Source organism: Bos indicus x Bos taurus, chromosome 5 (assembly GCF_003369695.1).
Source record: "Bos indicus x Bos taurus breed Angus x Brahman F1 hybrid chromosome 5, Bos_hybrid_MaternalHap_v2.0, whole genome shotgun sequence".
In the NCBI taxonomy this organism is placed as follows: domain Eukaryota; kingdom Metazoa; phylum Chordata; class Mammalia; order Artiodactyla; family Bovidae; genus Bos; species Bos indicus x Bos taurus.
In genome coordinates, this window is record NC_040080.1 from 35,372,334 (window position 1) to 35,391,835 (window position 19,502).

At 37.8% G+C, this 19,502-nt stretch overlaps 1 protein-coding gene across 5 annotated transcripts in view; it reads right to left on the reverse strand.

Moving 5' to 3' along the window:
• CASC1 (cancer susceptibility 1) overlaps nt 1-19,435 on the reverse strand; it is an 88,099-nt gene extending 68,664 nt beyond the window's left edge. For 2 of the 5 annotated variants that reach the window (XM_027541559.1, XM_027541555.1), the window contains exons 1-3: nt 19,335-19,421; nt 15,842-15,859; nt 417-501 (exon numbers count right to left, since the gene is read on the reverse strand). In XM_027541559.1, coding sequence (XP_027397360.1) covers nt 417-501; nt 15,842-15,859; nt 19,335-19,337 — 106 coding nt within the window. In that variant the 5' untranslated portion in view covers nt 19,338-19,421. Of the gene's footprint in view, nt 1-379; nt 502-15,841; nt 15,860-19,334 lie in introns of those variants that run through there. The other 3 variants (XM_027541556.1, XM_027541557.1, XM_027541558.1) reach the window with 3 other exon arrangements.
• Between the last annotated feature and the right edge of the window lie 67 nt (nt 19,436-19,502).

Below are 19,502 nucleotides of genomic sequence, written 5' to 3' on the forward strand. Positions count from 1 at the left end.
AACTCTCCTTCAAGATATATCTGAAAGTGATTGGTGGGTAAGCTTTAAAAAATAAACAGCTACTATAAAACACTGTTGTTTAATTGCTAAGTTGTGTCCGACTCTTTTGTGACTCCATGGACTGTAGCCCACCAGGCTCCTCTGTTCATGAGATTTCCCAGGCAAGAATACTGGAGTGGGATGCCATTTCCTTCTCCGGGGGATCTTTCTGACCCAGGGATCGAAACTGTGTCTTCTGCATTGCAGGAGGATACTTGACCACTGAGCTACCAGGGAAGCCCATTATAAAACATTAAATTCAAAAAATTAAAAATTTTGAAAATTGTCTTTAAAAAGTGTTGACTGGATGACAGAAATGCCAACCTATTGTTAGCATTACCTGCATATGAAAATAGTTACCACTGTGTGTCTTATACCTTCCTCTTTTTGTCGTTTCTCTTCTTCCTCTAGTATCTGCTTCAACCGGTCAGCTTTGGTGATTTTCTTTTTCTTACTGCCAGACTTAATAAAGGTCACAACTTTTAAAAAGGTTATTAACATGTATACAAACTACTTAAAAGCACTTTTACTTCCATGAATCTAGTCCTCTGTTTATTCAAATAAGACTGCCTATTAAGTGCAAAGCCTTGACTCCTGGCCGTAAGGACAAAATACAGAAACAGTAGGAAAATTAGCATATAAATTATTCAAAGGCAAAATTGACATTGACAAGTATATACCATTTAATTCTATCATTCCCAGGTTTCACATCTTTTAAGTGGTGTTAAATAAAATCTCACTTCATTTTTGTAAGGATGAGAATAAAATATATGTAAAAATATATTTAACACTGCCACATGTCTATAAAAATTAATTTTTTTATGACTAACAGATATAGAGTTATTTTGCAAGTCTGGAGTAAGGAGAAATTATTTCCAAAAGCTGGGGTCAAGTAAAATTTGTATAGAACAGCTAGCTTGTAAGTCTGTGCCCCAAGGATTTTAATACTTAGATATGAAGGGAAGATACCCCCAGGAACAGAAATGCAGGCATAAGCTATAGAGTTGGGAGAGACTGGAATGGCCCTGGGAAAAGACCCCAAGAAGAGGAAACAATGGACTCCAGAATGGAAAAGAAGGCCAAAGCCTAAGCCATGGACATTGGACATTATTCTAAAAGACTTGGAAACCCCCAAGAAGTTTTTGAAAAGATCTGTGGCTATTATCTTGAAAACTAACCTGGTATTAGGGGGGGAATAATTATAAAGATACCATCATTTTGGTGACTATTAACAACTTATAAAGTCATGATACTGGAAATGCAGATGGAGGATGGAGCTAATAAATATTGTATAAGCTAACTTATTTGATAATGATTACAGCTGGAGGCAAGAAGAGGAAAGGAGTCAGAGAAGAATCAGAAAGGAAGAACAGTAGTCCAGAAGATGCAAATTAGAAAGAGGAACTGCTTAGAGAAATTTATATACAATTGGTATAAAATGCTGGTGGAGCATCCAGGCAAGGCTTTCAGGCATTGACATTGAAGAACTGAGGTGCAGAAAAGAGATTAGGATTACAGAATACAGACTTGAGAACTACCTTGGTGATGACCCCCTCCCCTCCATTTTCCTTACAGGAGAGTATACAAAGAGAAGAGCACAGTCTAAATTTAGAAATCAATTGTGTGGCTAGTCCTTGGGATATACAGACTCCTGGATGACCATCTTCTCTTTTTGGCTCACCTACTGCAGAATGCACCAGCGGAATCTCCAGTTCACTAGCCCTGTCACTTTTCCACCATTCATCAATCCCCTCTTCCCATACTGTCACTTCTTACCCCAGTTAGATTTCACAGTTCATCACCATTATCACTAACATATATCTCCACCTCCCCTATGTTCCTCTCCCTCTGAGAAGTTCCGCTGCCAAATTCCTAGTTCTAGTTAAACTCAACTCTTCATTTATTCTGTGCTCACCATAGGGGCAGCTGAACCTTACCAGAGAAAAATACATGAGTTCAAATTTGTGAGCACAAATTTTAAACAGGCTCTAAGCACCATCCAGTATACCTCATGCGAAGAGTTGACTCATTGGAAAAGACCCTGATGCTGGGAGGGATTGGGGGCAGGAGGAGGAGGGGGCAACAGAGGATGAGATGGCTGGATGGCATCACCGACTCGATGGACATGAGTTTGGGTGAACTCCAGGAGTTGGTGATGGACAGGGAGGCCTGGCGTGCTGCGATTCATGGGGTCACAAAGAGTCAGACACGACTGACTGACTGAACTGAACTGAACTGATTTCATTCTCCTCACTCTTCAAACTTCCAAAATCGTCTTCTCTTTCCTACTCTCAAGTGTTGACCTTACCTCTTAACATCACTAGAAACTTTAAGATTGTAAGAATGTTAGTTGCTCAGTCGTGTCCGACTCTTTGCTACCCCATGGACAGTAGCCCACCAGGCTCCTCTGTTCATGGAATTCTCCAGGCGAGAATACTGGAGTGCCCTTCTCCAGGGGATAGTTCCAACCCAGAGATTGAATCTGGGTTTCCTACATTGCAGGTAGATTCTTTACCATCTGAGCCACCTGGGAAGCCCAACTTTAAGAATACACACCAAATCTTTGAACCTACCTCTATCTTTGCTTTCCTTCTTGTTATCCGTGGATGGATTGTATGTACCTTTTGCTACTGAAAGCTGAATCTCCCACTTTTACACTGGATCCTATCCCTTACTATCTATTTAAGATTCGGCTCCTGTAATTAACACCTCTCAGTCTTATCTGCCTCTTTGCAACCCCATGAACTATATAATCCATGGAATTCTCCAGGCCAGAATATTGGCGTGGGTAGCCTTTCCCTTCTCTAGGGCACCTTCCCAACACAGGGATCAAACCCAGGTCTCCCACATTGCAAGTGGATTCTTTCCAGCTGAGCCACCAGGGAAGCCCCAGTTAACACCTCTAGTTATTCACAGATTTCTCCCTCCCTTTTACTTCCCACTCTTTTGCTCCAATGCTGTTACCTTTTATATCAGACTGCCTAAAGGGAGTCGCCCACTGCTTCTACGTCCCCATTTCCTGCATGCTCCATTCCAATCAGGCTTTCCTTTCTATTGTACCATTTAAGCCTCTCTTGTCATGGAAGCTTAAGATAGTCATGTTTCCAATGACAATGGCCAATTTTCAGTCCTCATTTTATCATCATTTGACAAAGTTTTCTTTCTCCATCTTGAAATATTTTCTTCATTAGGCCATCAGGTTGATACTGATTTTGCTTCCTCCCCCTCTTCTTAGACTTCTTTTCTGGCTTCTCCTCCTCAGATGTAGTTGATCAGTAATTTTTAAAATTATTTGTTCATATCCCTAAAAGAATTTTGAAAAGCTATGTACCCCTTCACACATTTTTAAGCTGACACTGAAAACTTTTAACCACAAGTTTAAATATGTAAAAGAAAACTGTAACATCACTCTTTTACATATTATATTCATCATTTAAAATATACCCAATGGATCTACATAATATAGTGATTTAATGGCCAATTTCAATTAAAAATATGAATAAGCATTTTAAATAAAAGTTTTCTAATCCTTTTTTCTTTGATTTCACATCTCCATTCCACTCACCCCACAGAATCTCACCCTAATGTAATACACTTGAAAAACTTTTGCTGATTTTCCTATCATAAATAGGATATGGAAATATTATAAAAATATGTATGAAACTTTCAATTTCCTTGACTCTAACTTTCTAAGCAATATAAATTTTGCTCTGGATTGGGTTAATTTTTTAATTATTTTGGTATACAATTGAATAAAGCAACATTTTATATTACAAATTTTGGTAAGTAAATATTAACACATAAACAGTAAAATTTTACTAGATAAGGATTAATGTTAGCTATTGATGAAGAAAATAAGGATTCAGACAGATTCTATTTGAATTTTTATAGATACAGAAAATGAAAAATCTAGTTTATATTAAAAAGCAAATGAAACAGGTTACAGCTATATCATGCAATTTTTCAAGTTATTTCCACAACAGATGCCAAAAATTATATTGACTTGCCAAAAAAATTACTTCTACAGTAATCACTAATTTTTGTGATGATGTTCTTGTTTTTCTTAAAAGTATTCCTAAACAATATAGTTTTCTTACTTTTGAATTTTACATAAATCAAATTCTATTTTTTGAATACAACTGTAATTCATTAACTTACTGTCATTAAGTATACATAACAAAAAATTACCATTTTAACCATTTTTTAGTGTGCAGGTCAGTGGCATTAAGTACATTCACACTGTTGTACAACGCTCACCACCATTCACCTCCAGAACTTTTTCATCATCCCAAACTAAACTCCATATCCTTAAAACATTAACTCCCAGCTCTGCCTACAACCCAGCCCCTATTGATCACCATCCTACTTTCTGTATTTATGAGCTTGATTACTCTAGATATTTTCTGTAAGTAGAATAATACAATATTTATCCTCTAGTGTGATTTACTTCTTTAGATACAAATTGTACTTTGAAAGATTCATTCAAGGGGGGATACAGCTGCAGCTGTGTATTTTCATTGCTGAATAGTAACTCATTATTTATCCATTCTTCTACTGATTGACACCGGATGATTTCTAGTTTGTCACTATCATGCATAGTGCTTCTATAAACCTTTAAGTGTATGTATCGTGGTGTCCACACAGGAGTTTCTCTAGTGCATACACCTAGAGGTAAAACTAGTGGGTATGTGTATTTTCAATGTAGTTGAAATTGAATTTTCCAGAGTAATTATTCCAATTTACACTCCCATAATCATTATCCTGGTCAATATTTGTTAATGTCAGTATTTTGCTTCTCTGGCAGTTTTTTGTTTATTTAAAACAGAGATAATGCTTATCAGGGTAAGGAAGTGCCCTATAACCTATTAAGGTACAGTAACTGAATTTCTAACTCAGTCTAATTTTATTAACTTTATTTCTTACATTAAACCAATTCTGTCACCCTGAGATAAGCTGAATTGGGTCATGATTTTTTATCATTCTATATACTTCCAATTGAGTGTACTAATATTTTGTCAGTAAGAAATTTTGCATTTATGTTTGTGAAATGAATTTCAATTTTCCTTTCTCATACTATTCCCAGGTCACCCAGGTAACTCAAAATGAATTAGGAATGTTTGCTCTTTTTCCATGCTCTAGAATAATTCATAACAAAATGAAATAATTAATCTTTGAACAAAGAACAAGCTATCAAAGACTTACAGACCTAGGATTTTCTTTCTGGGAAAAACTGAAGCCACTAATATAATTTCTTACATGATTATAGGACTTTCAGGTTTTTGACTTCTTCATGAAACAGCTTAAGAATTTTTTTTCTATTTGCATAATTCATCTGAATTTTCTAATTTATTGGCATATAAATCTCTTCCAATTATGTCATTTATTGTTAAAATCATGTCTCTCTTTTCATTCATAAAACAGGCATACTCTGGAGATACTGCAAGTTTGTTCCAGATTACCACAGTAAAGTGACTATTGCAATATTGTAAGTCACAAATATTCTGGTTTCCCAGTACATATAAAAGTTATGTTTATACCATACTGTAGTCTATTAAGTGCACAATTGCATTGTGTCTAAAAAAGGTATGCACCTTAACTTAAAAATACCTCATTGCTAAAAAAACGCTGATCATCATCTAAGCCTTTCAGTTCAATCAGTTTAGTCACTCAGTCGTGTCCCACTCTTTGCAACCCCATGAACCGCAGCACGCCAGGCCTCCCTGTCCATCACCAACTCCCAGAGTCTACCCAAACCCATGTCCATTGAGTCAGTGATGCCATCCAACCATCTCATCCTCTGTCGTCCACTTCTCCTCCTGCCCTCAATCTTTCCCAGCATCAGGGTCTTTCCAAATGAGTCAGCTCTCTGCATCAGGGGGCCAAAGTATTGGAGTTTCAGCTTCAACATCATTCCTGCCAAAGAACACCCAGGACTGATCTCCTTTAGAATGGACTGGTTGGATCTCCTTGCAGTCCAAGGGACTCTCGAGAGTCTTGTCCAACACCACAGTTCAAAAGCATCAATTCTTAGGCACTCAGCTTCCTTTATAGTCCAACTCTCACATTCACACATGACTACTGGAAAAACCATAGCCTTGACTAGACGGACCTTTGTTGGAAAAGTAATGTCTCTGCTTTTTAATACACTGTCTAGGTTGGTCATAACTTTCCTTTCAAAGAGTAAGCATCTTTTAATTTCACAGGTGCAGTCACTATCTGCAGTGATTTTGCAGCCCAAAAAATAAAGTCAGCCACTGTTTCCACATCTATTTGCAATGAAGTGATGGAACCGGATGCCATGATCTTAGTTTTCTGAATGTTGAGCTTTAAGCCAACTTTTTCACTCTCCTCTTTGACTTTCATCAAGAAGCTCTTTAGTTCTTCTTCACTTTCTGCCATAAGTGTAGTGTCATTTGCATATCTGAGGTTACTGATATTTCTCCAGGCAATCTTGATTCCAGCTTGTGCTTCCTCCAGCCCAGCGTTTCTCATGATGTACTCTGCATATAAGTTAAATAAGCAGGGTGACAATATACAGCCTTGACGTACTCCTTTCCCAGTTTGGAACCAGTCTGTTGTTCCACGTCCAGATCTAACTGTTGCTTCCTGAACTGCATACAGATTTCTCAGGAGGCAGGTCAGGTGGTCTGGTATTCCCATTTCTTTAAGAATCGTCCACAGTTTATTGTGATCCACACAGTCAAAGGCTTTGGCATAGTCAATAAAGCAGAAATAGATGTTTTTCTGGAACTCTCTTGCTTTTTCCATGATCCAGTGGATGTTGGAAACTTGATCTCTGGTTCCTCTGCCTTTTCTAAAACCAGCTTGAACATCAGGAAGTTCACGGCTCACATATTGCTGAAGCCTGGCTTGGAGAATTTTAAGCATTATTTTACTAGCGTGTGAGATGAGTGCTATTGTGCAGTTTGTTGAGCATTCTTTGGCATTGCTCTTCTTTGGGACTGGAATGAAAACTGACCTTTTCCAGTCTTGTGGCCACTGCTTAGTTTTCCAAATTTGCTGGCATATTGAGTACAGCACTTTCACAGCATCATCTTTCAGGATTTGAAATAGCTCAACCGGAATTCCATCACCTCCACTAGCTTTGTTCTTAGCGATGTTTCCTAAGGCCCACTTGACTTCATATTCCAGGATGTGTGGCTCTAGGTGAGTGATCACATCATCATGATTATCTGGGTCGTGAAGATCTTTTTTGTACAGTTCTTCTGTGTATTCTTGCTACCTATCCTTAATATCTTCTGCTTCTGTTAGGTCCATACCATTTCTGTCCTTTATTGAGCCCATTTTTGCATGAAATATTCCCTTGGTATCTCTAATTTTCTTGAAGAAATCTCTAGTCTTTCCTATTCTACCGTTTTCCTCTATTTCTTTGCATTGATCGCTGAGGAAGGCTTTCTTATCTCTTCTTGCTATTCTTTGGAACTCTGCATTCAAATGAGTATATCTTTATTTTTCTCCTTTGCTTTTCACTTCTCTTGTTTTCACAGCTATTTGTAAGGCCTCCCCAGACAGCCATTTTGCTTTTTTGCATTTCTTTTCCATGGGGATGGTCTTGATCCCTGTCTCCTGTACAATGTCATGAACCTCAGTCCATAGTTCATCAGGCACTCTATCAGATCTAGTCCCTTAAATCTATTTCTCACTTCCACTGTATAATCATAAGGGATCTGATTTAGGTCATACCTGAATGGTCTAGTGGTTTTCTCCACTTTCTTCAATTTCAGTCTGAATTTGGCAATAAGGAGTTCATGATCTGAGCCACAGTCAGCTCCCGGTCTTGTTTTTGCTGACTGTATAGAGCTTCTCCATCTTTGGCTGCAAAGAATATAATCAATCTGATTTTGGTGTTGACCATCTGGTGATGTCCATGTGTAGAGTCTTCTCTTGTGTTGTTGGAAGAGGGTGTTTGCTATGACCAGTGTGTTCTCTTGGCAGAACTCTATAAGCCTTTGGCCTGCTTCATTCTGTACTCCAAGGCCAAATATGCCTGTTACTCCAGTGGCACCCCACTCCAGTACTCTTGCCTGGAAAATCCCATGGATGGAGGAGCCTGGTGGGCCGCAGTCCATGGGGTCACTAAGAGTCGGACAAGACTCAGCGACTTCACTTTCACTTTTCACTTTCCTGCATTGGAGAAGGAAATGGCAACCATTCCAGTGTTCTTGCCTGGAGAATCCCAGGGACGGGGGAGCCTCGTGGGCTGCCGTCTATGGAGTCGCACAGAGTCAGACACGACTGAAGTGACTTAGCAGCAGCAGCAGCCAGGTGTTTCTTGACTTCCTACTTTTGCATTCCAGTCCCCTATAATGAAAATGACATCATTTTGGGGTGTTAGTTCCAGAAGGTCTTGTAGGTCTTCATAGAACTGTTCAACTTCAGCTTCTTCAGCATTACTGGTTGGGGCAAAGACTTGGATTACTGTGATATTGAATGGTTTGCCTTGGAAACGAAGAGAGATCATTCTGTCGTTTTTGAGATTGTATCCAAGTACTGCATTTTGGACTCTTTTGTTGACCATGATGGCTACTCTATTTCTTCTAAGGGATTCCTGCCCATAGTAGTAGATATAATGGTCATCTGAGTTAAATTCACCCATTCCAGTCATATATATATATATATATATATATATTTATCATACTACCAAATAGTACAAGGACTTTAGAACATCTTAAATAATCCTTCCCCAACCCAAATACTGTCACTCTGCTTATTTAACTTATATGCAGAGTACATCATGAGAAACGCTGGGCTGGCAGAAGCACAAGCTGGAATCAAGATTGCCTGGAGAAATATCAATCACCTCACATATGCAGATGACACCACCCTTATGGCAGAAAGTGAAGAGGAACTAAAAAGCCTCTTGATGAAAGTGAAAGAGGAGAGTGAAAAAGTTGGCTTAAAGCTCAACATTCAGAAAACGAAGATCATGACATCTGGTCCCATCACTTCATGGGAAATAGATGGGAAAACAGTGGAAACAGTGTCAGACTTTATTTTTCTGGCCTCCAAAATCACTGCAGATGGTGACTGCAGCCATGAAATTAAAAGATGCTTATTCCTTAGAAGTAAAGTTATGGCCAATCTAAATAGGATATTAAAAAGCAGAGACATTACTTTGCCAACAAAGGTCCATCTAGTCAAGGCTATGGTTTTTCCAGTTGTCATGTATGGATGTGAGAGTTGGACTGTGAAGAAAGCTGAACACCAAAGAATTGATGCTTTTGAACTGTGGTGTTGGAGAAGACTCTTGAGTCCCTTGGACTGCAAGGAGACCCAACCAGTCCATTCTAAAGGAGATCAGTCCTGGGTGTTCTTTGGAAGGACTGATGCTAAAGCTGAAACTCCAGTACTTTGGCCACCTCATGCAAAGAGTTGACTCATTGGAAAAGACTCTGATGCTGGGAGGGATTAGGGGCAGGAGGAGAAGGGGACGATGGAGGATAAGATGGCTGGATGGCATCACTGACTCGATGGACGTGAGTCTGAGTGAACTCTGGGAGTTGGTGATGGACAGGGAGGCCTGGCGCGCTGCGATTCATGGGGCTGCAGAGAGTTGGACATGACTGAGCGACTGAACTGAACTGAACTAAACCCAAATACTGTTTTCATATATTTTTAATAACAGTTTTACTGAGATAAAACTTATATGCCATACATTTCACCCATTTAAAGTATACAGTTTAATGGTTTTTAGCACATTCAGAGTTGTGCAACCACCACCATAATCAATTTTAGAACATATTCATCACTTCCCCCAAAGAAACCCCTTACACATTCACAGCTTCCCCCCCACCATTTCCTCACAACCCCCCAGATCTATGATACCACCAGTTACTTTCTCTATATTTCATGTAACTGGAATCATACAATGTATGGTCTTCAGTAATCAGCTTTATTCATTCAGAACAACATTTTCAAGCTTCTTCCATGCTACAACATGTATCAGCATATATCATAAAACTTCTGTTTTATGGCTGAAAAATATTCCATGGTATTGTAAGATGGATATACACATTTTGTTTATTTATCAACTGATGACTATTATGGGTTGTTTGTTGTCGTGTATTTCAGTTTATTTTTTAAATCTACATGTCATTATTAGGATTACTGTTTTATACCTTACATATATAATCTGGTTTGCAGGTGGAAAACACAATTTTTGCTTGAGAAAATGCTTTTAATTTGGCCTCACTGCTGTGTGACTTTCAGGATCTTAGTTCTTCCCCAACCAGGGATCAAACCCAGGCCCATGATGGTGAAAGCAGAGCGTCCTAACTACTGGACTATCAGGGAATTCCCTGAGAAAACATTTTTATTTCACCTTTGTTTTGAAAGATGATACAGAATTCTAAATTGTCAGTTATTTACTTTCAGCACACTGAAGACATCACTCCACTTTTTTTTGGCTTCCATTGTGGCTGTTAAGACCAGAAATTCAAGATTTAACCACTTCTACAAAAAAAACTTGGCTTAAAACTCAACATTCAGAAAATTAAGATCATGGCATCTGGTCCCAGCACTTTATGGCAAATAGATGGGGAAACAGTGGAAACAGTGAGAGATTTTATTTTTTTGGCCTCCAAAATCACTGTAGATGGTGACTGCAGCCATGAAATTAAAAGACGCTTACTCCTTGGAAGGAAAGTTATGACCAACCTAGACAGCATATTAAAAAGCAGAGACGTTACTTTATCAACAAAGGTCCGTCTAGTCAAAGCTATTTTTTCAGTAGTCATGTATGGATGTGAGAGTTGGACTACTAAGAAAGCTGAGCACAGAAGAATTGATGCTTTTGAATTGTGGTGTTGGAGAAGATTCGAGAGTCCCTTGGACTGCAAGGAGATCCAGCCAGTCCATCCTAAAGGACATCAGTCCTGAATATTCATTGGAAGGACTGATGTTGAAGCTGAAACTCCAACACTTTAGCCACCTGATGCAAAGAACTGACTCATTTGCAAGAACTGACTCATTTGAAAGAACTGACTTATTTGAAGAACTGACTCACCTGATGCTGGGAAAGACTGAAAGCAGAAGGAGAAGGGGATGACAGAGGATGAGATGGGTGGATGGCATCACTGACTCAATGGACATGAGTTTGAGTAAACTCTGGGAGTTGGTGATGGACAGGGAGGCCTGGCGTGCTGCAGTCCATGGGGTCGCAAAGAGTTGGACACGACTGAGCGACTGAAGTGAAAAGCAAATACTCTCATGAAAAAGAGTTTTAGTGCTTCTTTGGTTCCTACCTTAATTTAGGTTTTTGCCTGATAATCTCTTACTGTTTTATCAGCTCTTAGGTGCTTTTAAGATGATAGTTTTGATCTATACATATATATTTTACTCAGCATTATTTATTGTTTGCAGCAGAAAGGTTGATCTAAAATGTCTTAAGGCCAGTATGACTGAAAATGGGAAAGTCAAAATAATATTTTTGAAACAAATTTATCTTACCACTTGTTTTGATTTTAAATTGATCAAAACTGTAAATTTAAAACTGTAGATTTTGCTCTTTCAGAGTATTAAAACAGGTCTATTTATCTTATTAACAAAACCCAGCCTTCAAAGTTAAACCAACTAGCCATATCATACTTACTTTATATCAGAGACAGTTTGACTTCATGTTTCTCTACAAATAAATGTTAATATGCATCATCATGATAAGCTCTTTTTTTATTATAAGTCAGGTATGAGTCAATTACATTTCCTTACACTTTGTTTTAAAAGATGCAATTATTTAATGTCTTGAACCTAACACCATTTATATTTTAGGGTCAACACTGAATGTTCAATAGAAGCTAGGACTCAAATTTTAGGCAACCAAGGCCTCAAAAATAGGATATACATAGAGAAATGAGCGATAGGGTCCCCTTTTAGCTCATTCTTTATACTTCCATGCCTAGAGGTACTTGGGTATCAGTCTCAATGTATTCAAGTAAAATCAATTCAAATTAAAGTATTTGGAGTTAACCTGTACATTCATTAATATTTAAGGGAGTTTTTCCTTATAATCCAATCAATGTCTTCTGCTAGTTCATGAAGTACAGTGGTTTCTGAAGAAAACATATTGATGTAAAAGCAGTGATGGGTCTTTTAACAGTGCACCAGGAGTTATAACCTTTATGATAGTCTTATACAATTTCCTAGTTTTTGCAATGAATAACACTAATTTAAATTATATGAAGTTTCAAAGGAAACTTTAAGGTCTATGTAAAAATATTAAGCTAATTTACATTTTTACTGATAGTTTTCATCTTTCTTCATTAAAAAAATTAATGTTATTACTTTTCAAGCTTGGATATTTTATCAATAAATTACACTGTGAGAGGATTTTTCTGCATCATCATTTGACAATAAAATTACAAGCAATGCCACTAAAGAAAAATTAATACCAGCTCCACCACTCCACACTACAATATATAGGACATTCAGAATATCTCAATATTTCAAAGGCCACATTTCACCACTTACTTGTAAGACAGATAAAAACAAGAAGTCTTTGGTGCCCTGATTAAACAATGCTTTGCCAGTATCAGTATTTTGAACTGTCCTATAGTTTCATAGTCAAGGATCTAGGGCAATGAAGCATGTAAGACTTAGAATGGATGAGACACACGCCTTTGTTTTATAAAGCAGAAGGAGAGATGCAATGGCAAAAGGACAGGACTTAAAGACAGTAGATTTTTTTTTTTCCAGGAAAGAGTTCACCTTGGTGTAAAGACTTCAGACCGACACTGATGCAGCGGCCTCCTAACTGGCACTCCTACTTCTACTCTTGCTTCCCTACAGTGAAGTTTCCAGTGACCATTTAAAGATGTAAATCAGATCATGTCACTCTTCTGTGTACAACTCTCCCACGCTCAGAATAAAATCCAGGCATTTCACCATAGCCTACATGACTATGAATTGGCTCCTACTTCTCTCCCCCAATCCTTCTGCCCACCCCTCTACCCTCACCACCCCGCACTTCATGCTTTATCTTTCATTTTCTATTTTGCTCACTTAGATTCTAACCACCAAGGTCAGTCCCAACTATGGGTCTTTGCAATAACCGTTTCTTCTGCCTAGAATGTCATTTCAACCAGGTCTCTTCTCAAACTTTAGTTCTTCACTCACCCTATACGAAATAGCATCACCATTACACCCTACCCTACATTTCTCACTGACTCCTTTCTTGGTTTTCTGTACATTCCAAGCAATCTAAAATTATACTTTTTTCTTCACCTCCCCTCCCCAGACAGAATGCAAGCATCATGAAATTAAATCGCTCTCTTCAGGGATATCTGCAGCTTCATGTGCAGTGAGATGTCATTCACAAGTCAAGACTGAAAACAAGTGCTGTCAATCTACAGATGAAGGGATAAAGAAAATGTGATGTGTGATGTGTGTGTATGTATGTGTGTGTTCTCAACACATGTATACTCATACAAAGTGGTAATTATGTGAGGTGATGGATGTATTAAGCAATCATATTGGTAATTGTTTCATAATATTTACATACTTATGTCAAATCATTACATTGTATACTTTGAAGTTTACATGATGTTATATGTCAATTATATCTTAATAAAGCTTGGAAAAAAAAGAATGTAAGTTTCAAGAGGACAGGGACCCTTGTCTTGCTGCTGTACTCTTAACTACCTAGAACACTGCAAAATGAATGAAGCAACTATTTTTTCATATGTTTGCAAAGTCTTATATACAAGAGTCTTCATTTCTATCTTGTATGTGGTAGCAAAAAATAGGAACAATATAAAAATCATAGACATACTTCCATGAAATGTGATACAGCTGTGAAAAGAAGTGATGCAATCTCAATGTGTTCAAACAAAAAAAGGTCCCCAAGATATATTTACTCCATAGAATCTATAATGCCATCGAATGTAAGATGTACCTTTAAATTATTATAAATTATTATAAACTGGTATAAATTGTTATACCAAAAAAGGAAATAGATTACATTCCCAAGATAGAAATGTAAAAGAAGATGACTGTATACAGCTGGATGCTAGGTAAACACAAATGAACCCACGATACAGAAAGGCATAGCAAGGAAACTTGCATCTATCAATCCTGAAAATGAATAGAAAGAAAGAAAAAAAAAAATCCCTCAAAATTTAAACCACAAGCCAGTTCATGAGTCTGACTTATATCATTAGTGTGGTCCAAAAACCCTCAAGAAGAGAATTTAAAGTAGTACTGGGTTGGTAGTAAGCCCATGTGACTGACAGAAGCAAACATCTCTGGAGGAAAAAGATGTCAATTCAGGACTACAATGATTGGAAGCTATTAGCAACCGTAAGATATATCTCAATTTCAGTCATGTTAAAATGTGAAATGTAAAAAGACGAGTATCCTAGAATTAATAAAAATATGACATCATTAAGTGAAAACTTTTCATATTTAAAACAATGCCTCTAAGATTTCACTATGTAAAGCCAAAAATGAAATGTCCACACAAACTAATAAACTACTGTAGACCCATATATAAATGACTGTAGTCCTCCAGAATACTCCCCATAAGACTGTGCTTTATAAATGTCGCTCAGTTATATCCACAGTCCCTAACACAGCATCAGGTGGGTAGTGGGTTCAAGTGACTGAGAAAAGCAAACACTGACGGCACTCAACAGTATTTTTTGAAAAAATGTTTAACTGTATAAATACCAAAGACACATTTATAGAAGCATTTCTTCTTAAATAATCATAGGCCCAAGTGTTTTAAAGTAATGGTAGGGCAAATGGAGTATTATATATTTATTCAACAAATATTCAGTGAATTTCTACTATGTGCCAGACTAAACACTATGGATCCAAAAATAAATAAAACATGTTCTTGACCTTAAGCAGCTCACAATGAAAAATTATTACAATAAAATGACAGGTATTATAATTGAGGTATGTTCTAATTCATGTGCTATTAGAACATAGTACACTTGATTTCACAAGAAAAAATGATAGGAAATTAACAGAGTGGTGACTCTTCAGATATGACTTAAATCTGGCATTCCAAATCGAAATCCCGTTGGGACCAGAGAGGTAAATAATGAAAGAGATTTGGTCATAGTCTGGACTACAACAAAAGGGGAAGCATTTCCAAAAAGGGGTAGCTGTCACTTGTCTAGCCAACTGTTCCCTTATGGGGACAGTGTTATCAGGTTGCCAATTTTTTAAGAATAGACACATTTTTTGCATGATAATCCTTTGGCAACTGATTAAAAAAAGAACTTTTAGGTTAAATGAACTATGTATATGTTTGCCAGTAAGAGACTATAATCGCTGCTTTAAAGTATAAATCTACTCAGTGAAGAGAGAAAAAGTTACTTGAGACATCCTTTAAGGAATGGAAATTTTAACAAAGCACAGAAAAATTCAGTACATGTTACCATGCAACCCATTTAGAAACATATTATCTTAGGGTTCACTTTTAAGTCACAGAAGGTTTTGGACCTAAATTTTTATGGGTCTATCTGAAATGAAGAAAAAGCTTCTTAATCCAAAATTTTATAGAGCACAAATAATAAAATACTTTCAATCTAGACACAAGTAAAAATTAAAGCCTATCTTAAAAAAGTCTTTGTGAAATTAGAACCATTTTTCTACATCAAATTTGAAATATGTCCTGTTATTGTAAAGGATTATTCAATGATTTAGATAGCATTAATGTCTAAAAACTAAGCTTAGTAAACTCTATAAACTATAATACAACTACCAGAAAATGTTTTAAAAATTCAATTTGTACAATGTCAGCTCTTTAAAACTATTTTGAGAAATAATTTCTACCTACCTTTTTTGCTTTGGGAGCCTAAAAGTTGGAAAAACAAAAGAATTGATAAATTTAAAAAATAATTCATACATTTTAAACAAAAATATCATGATTGCCTAACATGTTAAAATTAAGAGAAGCTAGGTAAAAAAGACAAGGGAACTTTCTGTACCCTCTGCAGATTCTCTTTAAATCTAAAATTATCTCAAAAGGTTTTTTTAGGAAAGAATTCAGACAGAACTACAAGTCTATAAAACACTATGATAGTTCACCCACTGAAGCATCTTTTGTAAGTAAATTTTACACTTTCTTATGACAATCAATGATCCGTGTTTAATGAAATATCTGATTATGAAACAGAATACCAGTCAAGAAGGCACTGATTTAAAGGGTTCTAAAGAACAAGAAATCATTAAGTATTGGTATTAACGTCAAACCTAAATGTGTGGGAATGATTTCACATCACAGAGAAATAGTCATTCTATCAAGTTAGATTGCTGATTTTATAGGAAAAGAATCAGTAATTTAAAACAGGCAAAGCTATGGCAAAGTGATTCTATTCAGCAACGTGTCCTAAAGCAGAGGTATGCTTTTTTAGATCTTAGAAAGTACAGCATTTCAATAAATATTTACAAGTATTTTTTAGTAATACTACTTGTAATTTCCTGATTTGGCCCTTGAGTTCACTAGATTTCTGGTAAGGAATTTGTAGGGGATCATGTGACTGTAAGATGATATACTTTCCACATTTGAAGACTAGTACAAGAGAAGTTATGGTTCAAGCCATAAGGTTATCACTATATAAAACATAAATGTTAAAACTGACATCAAGCAGTAGATTATATGTTCTTATAAAGTGCATATATCTCATTAATTCATTCAACAGGTATTTATTAATGATTTACACACAAAGTTCTCTGAGATACTAGAGATGACATAAGAATGGTGACTCGACTCGCACAACGTTTACAAAGGTGTTTTATTTTTACCATACTTGCTATCGTTAATAGTTAACGTATGTCCACCTTGAAATAAATTCTATACAGCAGAATATGTAAACAGCAATGGCCCTGTTTCAAAGCAGCTAAATTTTAAAGGTGGGCAAACTGTCATCTCTCATTAATGCTTTTAATGTGAGGCAAGTTTGGGATAAGTACATATAATCAAGTGAAAGTGAAAATCACTCAGTCATGTCCGACTCTTTGCAACCTCATGGACTATACAGTCCATAGAATGCTCCAGACCAGGATACTGGAGAGGGTAACCTTTCCCTTCTCCAGGGGATCTTCCCAACCCAGGGATCAAACCCAGGTCTCCTGCATTGCAGGCAGACTCTTTACCAGCTGAGCTGCAAGGGAAGCCCAAGAATACTGGAGTGGGTAGCCTATTCCTTCTCCAGTGGATTTTCTCAACCCAGGAATCGAACCAGGGTCTCCTGCATTGCAGGCAGATTCTTTACCAACTGAGCTATCAGGGAAGCCACATATACTCATTCTTCCTGCAAATCATAAGAGCATCCAGTAGTAGAGTAGTTCTCAGAGAGCATAAGCATCACCTGGGATGCCTGTTATAACAATGCATATTCCTGGCCTAAAAGTGTACATACTCACTTCTCTCTCCCCATAAGTAATTCAGTTCATGATATGAGTTGAATTGTGTCCCCTCAAAATTCATACATAAGTCCTATCTCCCAGTGTCTCCAAGTGTTTCCTTGTTTGGAAAGAGGGTCCTTGTTGATATAGTTAAGATGAGGTCATACTGGAATAGGGCGGACCTCTGATTCAATAAGACTGGAAACCTTGTAAAAAGGGGGAAATGTGGACACAGACACACACACACTCAGAGAACACCAAAGAATGGGATAATGCTGCCACAAGACAAAAAGAAGCAGAAGCTAGAACCTGCAGGGTGAGAATAGCCTTGACAACACCTTAATCTAAGACTTCTAGATTCTGAAACTATGAAACAGTAAATTTCTATTGGTGAAGCCAGTTAGTTTGTGGTATGTTGTTACTTGGCAGTCCTAGGAAACTAATACTTAGATCTGGAGTCCAGTCTGTTCCTGAAATCTGCACTTGAACTGGTATTCAAGGCTTGCATGCGTACTAAGTCGCTTCAGTAGTGTCCACCTCTTGTAACCCCATAGGCTATAACCTGCCAGACCTCTCTGTCCATGGGATTCTCCAGGCAGGAATTCTGGAGTGGGTTGCCATGCCCTCCTCCAGGGGCTCTTCCCCACCCAGGAATGGAACCTGTGGTTCTTATGTCTCCTGCATTGGCAGGCAAGTTCTTTACCACTAGAGCCACCTGGCAAGTCCATTCCGGGCTTATTCCAATTTTCCAGAAGCCACATTTTGAGAAAGACTGCCAAAGGGATCTAAAAACAAGAGACTTGTGTACTGGTTGGAAAATAATAAATAGGTGCCTATTCCCTTAAGTTATCAGCAGCTTTAAGTCAGTTTAAAATCCATTTACTTTCTGTTCTCCCTGACATAAACGCTCTCCACACTCTGTTTCTTCTCATTACTTCCGGTAAATTCATCATACTTTAAAACACAGCTTGAAAAGCATTGCTCTGCTCTTCCCATCCCCCTTTCCTCTCCCGCCCTAATTTTAACATTCCCATCTTTGTGTTACTCCATCGTAGTCACTTCAATGATTACAGTTATAAAACTGTATTGTAATTAATTTGCTAAGTCTGTCTTCCATACAAGGGAGAGATTGTAATTATCACCTTTGTGTACTTCGTTTCAGTTTAGTGCCAAGCACAAAGAGTATGCTCCATATTTTCCCTTAATTAATGAATTAAATAATTAACTAATTACACTTTCCACTTTCATCTAGTTTTAATCACTGGAGAAGATGGAAATCACGTTTAAGAAAATGGGAAACGAGAACATGTTATAGCTACATGTTGGTCTGTGTTCCTGGAGAAGACATGACAGCTGAAGAGTGCAGAAAAACAAAACAAGAAGCTTTATCATACTTAAACACCAGGCAGGCTGCATACTCTGAATCACAAAACAATTCAAGTTTCCACAAAAGACCACACAAAACAACTTTTCAAAGCAGAGTAAACTGCAGCAGCTTTCAATTAATTGCTGAGGTGGCCCCCCCCCCCAAAAACCTATGCATTTCCACCAAGCTGCAATTAAAAAAAAAAAAAAGCAATTTCACAGGAATGTCTATCACGACTAAGAGTAACTAAATTGAGACGAATATTTGAATTTAGCAGCAGCTGGAGATTAAAACATCAGCTGATCTGATTAAAACACCACAAACTGGCCATTCCCCATTTGCAGAAACCGGTCTGGACTCTCTCTCCGGTCCATCTGACCCCGAATGGAAGGCCATACTTCAGGAGAGGTCCATCCCCCCTAAGGATATGGGGTCTTTCCTAAACCGACTCGCTCTCCTCTAATAAAATATGACAGGCTCTTGCCATATCATTTAACACGGCGCAGGAGCATCAATGATCGCCCCTTGACCCTGCTCCCCTACGTTCCCTGCTCACCATGCTGATGCATACACGACCTCGGTAGTCGGCCAAGTGTGATCTCTGGGTTGTGTGGACAAACGCTCCCGCGTTGTCAGGACGACAAGCCCCGCCCACTGGCGCCCCAGGGCCGCTGCGGAGAGCCTCGCGATTGGTTCGCGCAGTCGCGCTGGGGTTCTTCCGGAC